The following is a 13,427-nucleotide window of genomic DNA, read 5'->3' on the forward strand; positions in this document are numbered from 1 at the left end:
CTGCCTGGTACTGGCACAAGAATAGGCATATAGATCAATGGAATAGAATAGAGAGCCCAGAAATCGGCACGAACCAATATGCTCAATTAATATTTGACAAAGGAGGCAAGAACATACAATGGAGCCAAGATAGTCTCTTCAATAAATGGTGTTGGGAAAATTGGACAGATATATGCAAGAAAATGAAACTAGACCACCAACTTACACCATACACAAAAATAAACTCAAAATGGATAAAGGACTTAAATGTACGACAGGAAACCATAAAAATTCTAGAAGAATCCAAAGGCAACAAAATCTCAGACATATGCCGAAGCAATTTCTTCACTGATACAGCTCCTAGGGCACTTGAAACTAAAGAGAAAATGAACAAATGGGACTACATCAAAATAAAAAGCTTCTGCACAGCAAAAGAAACCATCAACAAAACAACGAGAAAACCCACTGTGTGGGAAAACATATTTGCCAATGTCATATCTGATAAGGGCCTAATCTCCAAAATTTATAGGGAACTCATACAACTCAACAAAAGGAAGATAAACAATCCAATCAAAAAATGGGCAAAGGACCTAAATAGACACCTTTCAAAAGAGGACATTCAGAAAGCCAAGAGACATATGAAAACATGCTCAAAGTCACTAATCATCGGAGAGATGCAAATCAAAACAACAATGAGGTACCATCTCACACCTGTCAGACTGGCTTTCATCAACAAATCAACAAACGACAAGTGCTGGAGAGGATGTGGAGAAAAAGGAACACTTGTGCACTGCTGGTGGGAATGCAGACTGGTGCAGCCACTATGGAAGACAGTATGGAGTTTCCTTAAAAAACTGAAAATGGAACTCCCATTTGACCCTGTGATCCCACTCCTAGGAATATATCCCAAGAAACCAGAAACACCAATCAGAAAGGATATATGCACCCCTATGTTCATAGCAGCACAATTCACCATAGCTAAGATCTGGAAACAGCCTAAGTGCCCATCAGTAGATGAATGGATTAGAAAGCTGTGGTACATCTACACGATGGAATACTATGCTGCTCTAAAAAGGAAGGAACTCTTACCATTTGCAACGTCATGGATGGAACTGGAGAGCATTATGCTAAGTGAAATAAGCCAGTCAATGAAGGAAAAATACCACATGATCTCACTCATTCATGGATAATAGAGACCATTATAAACTTTTGAACAATAATAGATACAGAGGCAGAGCTGCCTCAAACAGATTGTCAAACTGCAGCGGGAAGGCTGGGGAGGGTTGGGGGGCAGGAGGTAGGGGGGTAAGAGATCAACTAAAGGACTTGTATGCATGCATATAAGCATAACCAGTGGACATAAGACATTGGGGGATAGGGGAGGTTAGGGGACTGTATAGGGTGGGGGGATAAAATGGACACATATGTAATACCCTTTGTAATACTTTAAGCAATAAATTTAAAAAAAAACATAAAAAAATAAAAAAATAAATAAAAAAAACAAAAACAAAAAAAAACCTCTCATCAAATATAAAAAAAAAAAAAAAGAAAGGGTGTTGGAGTTTGTCAAATGCTTTTTCTGCATCAATTGATGTGACTATGTGGTTTTTATCTCTCAATTTGTTTATGTGATGTATTACATTTATTGATTTGGGGATATTGTACCATCCTTGCATCCCTGGGATAAATCCAACTTGTTCATGGTGTATGATCTTTCTGATGTACTGCTGGATCTGATTTGCTAGGATTTTGTTGAGGATTTTGGCATCTATGTTCAGGAGGGATATTGGCCTGTAATTCTCTTTCATTGTGTTGTCTTTACCTGGTTTTGGTATTAGGGTGATGCTGGCTTCATAGAATGAGCTTGGAAGTGTTCCTTCCTCTTGAATTTTTTTGGAATAGTCTGAGGAGGATAAGTTTTAGTTCTTCCTTGAATGTATGGTAAAACTCCCCTGTGAAGCCATCTGGCCCTGGGCTTTTGTTTGCTGGGAGCTTTTTGATGACTGCTTCAATTTCTTCCATAGTTATTGGCCTATTGAGATTTTTAGATTCTTCCTGATTAAGTTTTGGAAGGTTGTATTTTTCTAGGAATATGTCCATTTCCTCCAGGTTGTCTAGTGTGTTGGAGTAGAGTTGTTCATAGTATTTTCTAACAGTCCTTTGTATTTCTGTGGGGTCTGTTGTTATTTCTCTTCTTTCATTTCTGATTTTGTTTGTTTGGGTCCTCTCTCTTTGTTTCTTGGTGAGCCTGGCTAGAGGTTCATCAATCTTGTTTATCCTTTTGAAGAACCAGCTCTTGGTTTCGTTGATCTTTTGTATTGTTTTTTTGGTCTCTATGTCATTTATCTCTGCTCTGATCTTTATTATTTCCTTCCTTCTGCTTACACTGGGCTTTTCCTGTTACTCTCTTTCTAACTCTTTGAGTTGTAGGGTTAGGTAATTTATTCTCATTGTTTCTTGATTCTTGCAGTAGGCTTGTAGAGCTATGAACTTTCCTCTCAAGACTGCTTTTGCTGTGTCCCATAGGTTTTGGATTGTTGTGCTTTCAATGTCATTTGTTGCCATGATATTTTTTATTTCTTCTTTGATCTCTTTGGTAACCCAGTCATTGTTTAATAGCATGCTATTTAGTCTCCATGTGTTTTATTTTTTTTGGATTGTTTTTATTGTAGTTGATTTCCAGTTTTATGCCATTGTGATCTGAGAAGATGCTTGATATGATTTCAATTTTCTTGAATTTGAAGAGACTTTGTCTGCAACCCAATATATGGTCTATCTTTGAAAATGACCCATGCGCACTTGAGAAGAATGTATATTCTGTGGCTTTGGGGTGAAATGTTCTGAAGAGGTCAATTAATTCCATCTGATCTAGTGAGTCATTTAGGATTGATGTTTCTTTGCTGATTTTTTGTTTAGAGGATTTGTCCAATGGTGACAATGGGGTGTTAAAGTCCCCTACTATGATTGTATTGCTGTCGATCTCTCCCTTGATCTCCTCCAGAAGATTTCTTATGTATTTGGGTGCTCCTATATTGGGTGCATATATGTTTACCAGAGTTATTTCTTCTTGTTGTATTGCTCCCTTTAGTATTATAAAATGGCCTTCTTTACCTTTTTTTATGTCCTTCATTTCTCCTTGGTTTTTCTTCATTTCCTCTTGGTTCTTATACATATTGTTGAATTTGTCCTCCATTCTTTTCATCCACCTTATAACCATTTCTCTGAATTATTTCTCTGACAGGTTGCTTGCCTCCATTGCCTCCATTGCCTCCATTGCCTCCATTTTGTTTACTTCCTTTTCTGGTGATGCCTGTTTTTCTTTCATATGTGGGCTGATTCTTGGTCTCCCCATGATCTCTCTTCTCCAGGTGTTTGGTTATGTAGTTCTCTCCCTGCTGAGTTGATTTAAAGGCACAAAATACAACACAATAAGGCACAACGTACAAGGCACTGAACACAAATGTATTCATGATATTAATGACCCCAAATAAAGGTGACCACCCGAGCAAAGAGAATTACGGGATAAAGAAAGAAGAGAAAAAGATAAAAGAGAAAAATAAAAAAAGGAGTGTAAAAATGAAATTGGGAAAAGGGAGAAAGAAAAAAAAGTAAGAGAGAAAAGAGAGAGAGTGAAATATAAGAGGGGAAGAGACTATTTATATGGGGAGAAAACTCCGATAGAACTGCCATTAATCACAACAAATTCCAGCAACAGATCCCTGGAGATGAATGCAAACTACAAACAACCACTAATATCAATCAAGGTGAAGGAAAACAGAAGCACAAAAATAACCGGAGGAAAAAAAAAGAGAGAGAGAAAAAAAACAGAAAAAGAAAAAGTAAAGGAAAACAACCTCACAAACAAGCATAAAAAAAACTCAATATACTCAACAATCAGGCAAACAACAACAAAACAACAGAGAGAGAAAAAAAATTTGGATAGTGAAGAAAGATAAGGGAGAGGTGTGTATGGATTTAGAGCAGGGGATTGGAAATAGGATATATAAGTAGGGTAAAGTTTTGACAGGGGGTAAAAAGAAGGAATAGGGAAAACCTAAAGCAGGAATAGGGTAAGAGAAACAGGACAACAAAAGGGGAAAAGTGAGGAAGAGAGTTTTGGCATAAAGGTAAAGTTGAGGTAGAGAAAAATAATGCTAAAGGAATGATGAAAATAGAATGTAGAACACTAATCCCAAAATAAAATAAAGAGAAAATAAAATGACACTTTAAAAAATGGTAAAATGGTTGTAGTAATAATACTGGTTTAAAATAAAAATGTACTAATTAAAAGGGTATAATCAGGTGATGAAAAAAGAAAAAAAAATTGGTTTCTTAATTAAAAGGTGAAAAAGAACAACAAAAAAATAATAAAAATGTGCAGTAGTGAAGGTCCTTCAGTTCTTCTACTCTTCTGTCTGTCACACCTTAATCCTTCCAGGTATTCAGGAGTGTGTTGAATTTCCCTGCGATAAATTGTTCCTCCGTGTTGTAAACCACAGTCCTAATTTTAAAGCAGGCCGTATTTGTTTCCCAGACTGCCTTTAATTGCGTTTACAGAAGAGTCAGTTTGTGGATCTGCCTCTGGGTGGCAGTGTGTCTGGATTGACCTCCGAGGCTATAAGTCCTCTCTATCCAGTAGTTAGGGTTTATTTTCTCTATTGTACTTACAACTGGTGTGGGAAAGTCCACAGCCCAGAGCTGGTTCTTTAATTGTTACACCCCGCTCTGTTTCCCAGGTTCCACAAAAACAACTTTCCCCTGCAGTCTCTGCGAGTGTCCCCAACTGGGCAATCCCATGCACTGGGTTTAATAATTAAACGCAAAGATTTAAGGGGAAGAGAAAAAAACAAGAGCCTGAGAAGTTGTGTGAATTTGCAAGCGTCCATCTTCCAGCTCTGTGCGGTCTCCTCTGCGTGCCCTCTCTCCCCTGGCACCAGGCAGCCAGCACACTAGCAAAATCCGAGGTTGCCTTTTGGCATCCAGTCCAGCTATGGGTTTATTTTTAGCGTTCCTTTCTGCCAGCAGCCCTGCAGGAGCCCTTCCACACCTGCGGATCATGCTGGCCCCAAAAGTCGCGGACTTTATGGGGCGCATACCTCTCCGCGCAAGTTCCTCTCCACAACCCGAATTGCGAACCGCACCTTCAGGTGAAATTTGACCTTTCCGTGAGAAGAAGCAGGGCTCCACGTAGTCGCGCTGTCCCAGATCCGGTGTTTCCGGGTTAGCAGCTGATCTCTGAATGCCGGGTCTTTGGATGTATACGCTTCCAATAACAGCCACTCAAGATGGCGCAGTTTCCGCGGGTGAGCCGGCGCTCCAGGAGAGATTCCAGCCGCAGTCTCCAACCGTCCCCTTTCTCCGGGAGTCCTCCGCCTTTCCCGGCTGCAAACTGCCTCTCAGCTGAATATCCTCTTCTTATTCGGGCTGTATGTTACCCATTTCAGCTGCTAACCCTTATCTGCTCTGGGACAAGGCACAGGACACGTCCGTCTATACCTCTGCCATTTTTTCCCCTCCCAGTTTTACTATCTTGTACCAAGAACAGATTTTGCTAAATGTTCTACTATGTCTAAGGCAGTGAAAAGGACAAGCTCATAATTCTGGTTTGTCTTCTTCATACTTGGAAAGTTTTATGCCTACTTGCAGTTGGCACTTTCAGGGCTTCTATCTGGATTCATGAGCTCTCCCAGCCTCACTCACACAGCACGTGCCCTCCTCCTCCAGTAGAAGCAGCATATCAGGCAGAAACCAAATGGGACTGTAGAGAGACTGGGTAGCTTGGCCACTTTGCATGGAGAACTCTTTTTATTTTTATAAGATGAGAAAAACAAAGAAATAAACTGAATTTTTTTTCTTAGCAACATTGCATACAGAAGTCACAGATAAAATTCTGATTTTTAACTTCAACTCCTAGATCAATTTTATTGTCAAAGAAATACCAGGATCATTTGCCTGAAAAATCTAACTACATTGGACAAAAACTTAGTATGAAGGATAATTGGATGTTTTAGGGTAAGGAAAAGGAAAGGCCTAAGGATTTCACTCTACTAAGAGCCAAAGGAAGTTATTTATGGGCTTAAGTCGATTTAAGAATAATCAATCTCAGTTTGGCTTTTTTATAAAGATGGCATTGGCCCAAATGTAGAGAATGGTGGGAGAAAATATCACACGATACACATAGATTATTAAAAGGCTATGTCAGTATTCCAGGCAGAAGATGGAGTTTTCTTGAATTTGGAGAGAAGTGGGTTGTTTCAGGAGACATTAAAGAGATACAAGCTATTTGATAATGGTTTTGACATGGGTTTGTGGGAGGCAGGAAACGGAGAATTCAAAGATGACTCTCAGGTTTATTTCTTTAAAAATAGAGTAGATGGTAATGAGATTAATGGAGAATGGGAAGATAAGACAAGGTCCAGGTTTAGTGATAGGGTTTGAAGAGACTAAATTTGGTTTTGGTTATGTTGAACTTGATGAATCTTTGAGACGTCTGAAACAAAACTGTTTCAGACATAATAGTTGGAAAGTGGCAACATCAAGGGTAATAAGATAAAGGAAACAAATATGTCCTAAAAACTTCTCAGAAGCAGTTTGTCAAGGTGCCCTCACAGTGAACCCTATGGACACACATTGTGGTTCTAATTGTTACACTTGGGTGTGTCTGGATGATTGCTGATTAACTTACAATGCCCAGTAGAACAACATTGTCTTCATCCCACAGGGAATCTATTGGTAACTTTCATTGAGGGAATTCCAAGGTTCTTTTTACTTTTTAATGTATGAATTGGTTTGAAAGAATACATATAAATATGTATGTCCCTGGAGTTGAGGTTTCCAAGGAAAATCTTTGCACAAGGAAACACTGCTTCATTCTGCAACTTCCACTTTTCTTCATAGTAAGGTTTTAAGAGAAGATGCAGCCATGATGTGAGAGCAGTGGGGGCCTCATTAGTTTAGAAATTTATAAAGATGACTCTGCCCTAGTGTAGAGTACAATAGAGAACAATATACATTTTTTTTTAACTTAAAAAGTCAACCATTTTCAATATCCCAAAGACTTAGAAGAACTAAGTGAGGACATCAAGGTCTGTCTAATTTTAATTATTTGTAGCTTTTCAGTTTGCCTGTTTGATAATAAAACACCCAGGTAAGAAATAAAAATCCTGACAACCTATGAGATTTTCTGTTTGTCTTCAGGATTGAAAATTCTTTATTTCTGTCATAAATACTAGATGTTTTATTGTTGATTTCTTTTTCATAGTAAATTTGGAGTAAAGAAGAATGACAAATGGAAAAATGATAATGATTCAGAAGTTTCAGAAATTATTTCAGACTTCAGAAAATTTTCTTTGTCAGGGTATGACAACTAAACTATGCTACTCAAAATTCCTTGGTTTATTCATGAAAAGATGAACTAAAGTCACCAATGATAATTTCTTAGGCTCTTTAAAATGTATGCTAAGATACGTGTGTGTGTGTATATATGGTTTCATTACATAAATATATATGTTTATATATATATTTATATATTTCTCAGTGAACATGGGAAATAATTTAACAATTCTCCCTAATGTTGAACCATTAAGAAATATATTGCCTCTGGACCTATTTCAAAGTTAAACAGATCCAATTTTGGTGACTAGATATATTTAAATATATTTTAATCAATAACAAGTATGTATATAAAATTGTGTTGCTGTTTTTTGTTTTTGAGAAACAACTAAATTTGCACACCAAATTAGAGGTGGATTTTCTCCTAAGTAATATAAGAGTGTCAGCATTCACCTCCAAATATCTCGGGATTTCTCCTTTTGAATTTACTTTTAGAAAAAATATTGTATGTCATAAAATAAAATAATTTAAACACCACATCAAACATTCCATTTGAAATACTAATAAAAATTATGACATATTTACCAATATATCCCAAAAGAATGGTACATAAATATGAAAAAAGTATAAAAATTATTGTACTTGTATACCTAACTTTATTCATTTACAAAATGCTTTTGTCTATTCAAAAAAGAAGACAAAAAGAAATCACTGAAAATATCCAAATACATATACTATAAAAAATTCTGAACTTAAAATATATTTTCACAAAAAATTTACTTATAATTAATTTCTATAGTTTCTTTCTTTTTAAAAAATATACTTTATTGATTTTTTACAGAGAGAAAGGGAGAGGAATAGAGAGTTAGAAACATCAATGAGAGAGAAACATCAATCAGCTGCCTCCTGCACACCCCCCTCTGGGGATGTGCCCGTAACCAAGGTACATGCCTTTGACCGGAATCGAATCTGGGACCCTTCAATCCGCAGGCTGACGCTCTATCCACTGAGCCAAACCAGTCAGGGCATAATTTCTATGGTTTCATTAGAATTTTATTGCCACCTGCTAAATGGAATAATAGCATTATTATTCTTGTTTGTTTTTTTCTCTTTCTCACTATTAGCAATCTTAAGACTATTCTTAAATATTTCTTTTAACATATAAAAATATATATAATTGTAAAAGTAGGATTATAACATATATTATGCTTTTAACAAAAAAACTCTTTTTGGGGAGCTATTTATCTCTCTCCTCTTCTTCATTCTTTCCTCTCACCTATACAGAGACAATAAATATTAACCTGGAATCTATCATTTTATACAACCTTTATGTTTATATGCAAATATATGTGTGCATATATTCATAGATATACATAGAGTGAGAATTTTAAGACTGCGTTTTCTGTTTGTTTAATGTAGTGATTTCATATACATTTCTCTGCATCTTATATTTCTTTTTTTTAATTTGTTTTTATTGATTTCAGAGAGAGGAAGGGAGAAGGGGAAAGAAATAGAAACATCAATGATGAGAGAGACTCATTGATTGGGTGCCTCCTGCAGGTCCCCTACTGGGGATCGAGCCTGCAACCCAGGCATGTGGCCTGACTGGGAATCCCACCATGACCTCCTGGTTCATAGGTCAAGACTCAACCACTGAGCCATATCAGCTGGGTATTATATTTCTTACTTTCCTAAAAATTGTGAAAATTACTTTGAAGCAACTGATAGAGCAAGACCTCATTTTGAAAAGACTACCATAATATTGATGAGTTCAGCAGGATTTGTTCAACTGTTGCATCATCCTGATTGGTTTTCATGTTATTTCCAGTCGTTTGCCACGTGAACACCACTGCAGTAGACTTTTCTCCTATGAAGTGCTATGCCATTGCTATAGAATGGATTGTAGATGTGGATCTCTGGGTTGAAGAGTGTTTTCATTTTTAAAAGATACTGCGAAATTGCTTTTAAAAGGCTTAATAGTTTACATTTTCACCAGTAAGTGTGAGAATGGTCATTTCCAAATTCCCATAAGCAGTACATTTGTGAACTGAGGAATGAAAATTGCTGTTTTATTGTTATTTTATTTGCACATCCTGAACACCAGGGAAGATGAGCATCTTTTTCTTCATTTATTAAATGTGTTGACATATTGTTCTGTGACTTGCCCATTCAATACCATTTTCATTTTTCTACTGAATTCTTATCAATTTGTATGTAATAGGTACTAATATTTTATCTATCATGTTTATTATACATATTTCTTCCAAAGTTTTATTCACCTTTTACCCTATTAGAGATTTGATATATATTCTATTTTCTTGCAATTAAAAAAATAAATTAAATATACCTATATCTTTCTTTATAATTAGAGTTCCTTATATTAATCAAATATTTTAATATATTTAGATTATGTTTATTCCATGAATTTTCTTAGAATGTTTTAATTGCTTGTTTATAAAATTTTGACTTTTAAGTCCTTGATCCAGCAGCTTTTTAAAAACAGGAATAAATAAGGAGCCATTCTTACTTTTTTCCCAGATAGATAAACATATATAACCACACTATTTATTGAATAAATCATAATTTTTCTCAACTGAAAAATCACCCATGTAATATATTAAATTCCATTATATACTGGAATCTGTTTTTGAAATCTTTATTTGGTTTTGCTATTATATGTTCCTATTTCCACACCATATTATACTCTCTTGAATAGCTTTGTGTTTTAACACTTACCACGGCACACTTGACTTCCTTATTGTTTCTATTTTCCTTATCTCCTGAAAATAATTTTATTTTACATGAATTTTATGCTCATGTTACTACATTAAAAATGATAAGGATTCTAATTGAAATTAATTTCAACTTTACTGATATACTTATAATTCTGTCTTCTTATCTAAGAACATATTTTGCTATTTCTCCAGAAATTGTATAACGCCCTTTGGTTAGTTTTTGTAACTTTCTTCACATAGGTCTTTTTTTTTTAAAAAAAAATTTCAATGTATTTTAAAGTGTTATGGCTAATAAAATGGGTACATTTTCTTTTAGTTCTCTTTCTTGTTGGTTATTGTTTGCATAGAAAAATCTAGTGATTATTTACATATTCATCCTCCATCTGCTATTTATTAAAATCATAATGTTTATTTAATTATAACAATATAACATCAATAAGAAATATAAATTTATTGTCCACAAGTTTTATATTTTATATCTTTGTTATTTTCATTTTATTTAATATCTTAGCTGTTTTACAGTTTCTAAGATAATACTGTATAATAATGATCAGAGTGAGCATTTTAACTTGAAGACTTGAAGAGACACTGTATTATTTAGACTGTGTGCTATTAGTTTTGATAGCTAATCCTTAGCATATTTAAAAAAATTAATTTTATTTCTATTTTCAAAGATTTTTTTTTAATTAGAAGATGATTATTAAATTACAATCAATTTTACAAATTAAAGAATAGGCCAATTTCTCTTACATTTAAGAAACAATTTTCCAAATACTTATTGTTTGTAAATAACTTTTATTAAGGGTAAAGGTAAATGTTCTGATTAAAGGGGATACATAAACAAGGAAGATGCATTTTTTTCAATTTTCATGGAGTTTTATACCTCTGTTCTTTGCTTATTCTTTTATTGCAGTGATTAGCTTGAGTGAATGTGATGGAGGTAAACAAAACCCAGGTGACTGAATTTCTTCTCACGGGACTTACAGATCTTCCAGAGCTGCAGGTCCCCCTGTTCCTGGTGTTCCTAGTCATCTATCTAACCACCATGGTGGGCAACCTTGGACTCATTTTTCTCATCTGGAAGGACCCCCATCTACATACCCCTATGTACTTACTCCTTGGCAGTCTGGCCTTTGCAGATGCCTGTTCTTCATCTTCGGTGACTCCTAAGATGCTAATTAATTTTTTATCTAAGAATCATATGATATCCTTGGTTGAGTGCATCATCCAATTTTATATTTTTGCTTCCAGTGCAAACACAGAATGTTTTCTCCTGGTAGTGATGGCCTATGACCGCTATGTAGCCATATGTAACCCCTTGCTTTATCCAGTGGTGATGTCCAATATCTTCTGCATTCAATTATTAGGTGTTTCATATACTGTTGGGTTTATTCATCCCATGATGCATGTTGGATTGTTATTTAGATTAACTTTCTGCAAGTCTAATATAATACATTATTTCTACTGTGAAATTTTACAACTGTTTAAGGTTTCCTGTACTGACCCTGGAGTTAATATGCTCCTGATTTTTATATTTTCAGTGTTTATACAACTTTTCACTTTTATGACCATCATAGTCTCCTACACCCGTGTTCTGTTTGTCATCCTAAAAACGAAGTCTGAAAAGGGCAGAAGAAAAGCCTTTTCCACGTGCAGTGCACACCTGCTCTCTGTTTCCTTGTTCTACGGCACTCTATTCTTCATGTATGTGTGCCCTGGGTCTGGCCGCATTCAGAATCAGGATAAAATGTATTCTTTATTTTACACAGTCATAATTCCCCTGCTAAATCCTTTTATTTACAGTCTGAGGAATAAAGACGTGAAAGGTGCCTTGAGGAGAATAATAAATAAGTGAACAGTTTTAAAGGCAAATTTCAAACTTGCTCTTTTCAAACTATGTACACTGCAAGGCATATGGAGTTATGCAAATCAGTCGGACTTGATCATTTTAACAGAGGGCTAGTGTCTATGGTAGATTATGAGTGCTGTGATGATGCAAGTCAGCTCCAGGGGATTTCTGTTTCAGTGCAAGTGCTTTATATCACATAAAACTAAACTCTTCATTAAAAATGGGACATAGTTTTTAAAATTAAGCAGTTAAAATTTGCAATTTTTGACTCTTTGTAAATTCCCTCAAAATCAGATATAGTAGTCTATAATTTTACCGCTGCAAACAGTTGCATGTTTGTTTGTTTGAGGGGGGTGTGACTGAGCCAAGACAATTGTCCAGAGCTTGCATATCAAAATTCTTTGTTGTTTCTCAACTGTTCTGAGGTTCAGTTAAGTGACTTCTTGAAAGAAACTATCCCGAAAGATAAAAATTTCTTTGTAGTAAAGAATTATTTTTTTTAAAAGTAGAACATAAGATATTGGTGGATTTTATTGAGAATAATGGCAGTTGGAGAAAATAGACTATTTTAAAAGTATGGCTCAAATATATGAAAATACAAAGTGCCTTTTATCAGGGAAAATATAGGCAATATTTCAAGAATTTCCAGATTTTGGAAGATTTGGGGGTATATCTCTTCAAATATTTTAAGTCTATTATATTTATCTTTACATGTTTAATAAGTTATCACTTATTAAATTTGTATAGTTACCACTCTGCTTATAATCTCTTACATGCTTATTATTATTTAAGCAAACATAATTTACTTCTGCAATTACATGAGGCAATATATGTTAATTTGGATGCCACTATGGAATGATTCTTATATTTGGAATGATTGTAAAAACCTTCAATGTAATATGTATTTTTTTCAATGACTGCTTTTTAAAAAATGTGTAGTAACTTTTTTTGTTCACCAGATCCTAAATGTAAAGTATCTCTACAGTGGTAAATGTATAATTTGTTTGAGGTTGTAATATCTTTGGCTACTCACAGCTGCTACAAAATCCTCAGCAATATCAGGCTGAGCAGTAAGGAAGAATTAAGAGGAAGAATCATGTATACAGAAAATCTCCTGTATGTGTGGTAGGCAGTTAGGCAGGCATGAGGAGAGCAAGGACAATAGATCACCCAGGGAGAAAGCCTCAGTGCCTAGCAATGGGCAAAACTGGGGAAACAAGGACCTGGCCCCCAGAGTAATGTTTCCTCCCTAGCGAATTGCTGGTCACGCAGTGTAGACCCTCTGACCTTTCCTATCACTGGTCATGAGGTTCGGACCCTCGCCCGACCTTTCCTTTCCTGGCATGTCACAAGTCATGTGGTAGAACCCCTTGGAGGAGGAACAAGGGGCTGAAGAGTGGCCTCATGCAACTCCCATGCAAGCCCTTGCAAGACCACTCCCTTAAGCATTAACCCCTAGGGATAAAATTTAGGCCTCAGTTGTGTTTCAGCTCCAGGCCCAGAAAAGCAGCAAAACCAGATAAGTGATGCCT

General features: G+C 35.6%; 1 protein-coding gene across 1 annotated transcript; it reads left to right on the top strand.

Annotated features, from left to right (window-relative positions):
• Nucleotides 1-10,980: 10,980 nt before the first annotated feature.
• On the top strand, nt 10,981-11,901 carry LOC308517353 (olfactory receptor 5AC1-like; the record flags this gene model as incomplete). The annotated part of the gene is made up of 1 exon (XM_081088492.1): nt 10,981-11,901. One exon carries the CDS (start codon nt 10,981-10,983, stop codon nt 11,899-11,901), a length of 921 nt encoding a protein of 306 aa, XP_080944618.1.
• Nucleotides 11,902-13,427: the final 1,526 nt, after the last annotated feature.

Source organism: Myotis nattereri, assembly GCF_964212035.1.
Source record: "Myotis nattereri genome assembly, chromosome: 3".
Taxonomy (NCBI): domain Eukaryota; kingdom Metazoa; phylum Chordata; class Mammalia; order Chiroptera; family Vespertilionidae; genus Myotis; species Myotis nattereri.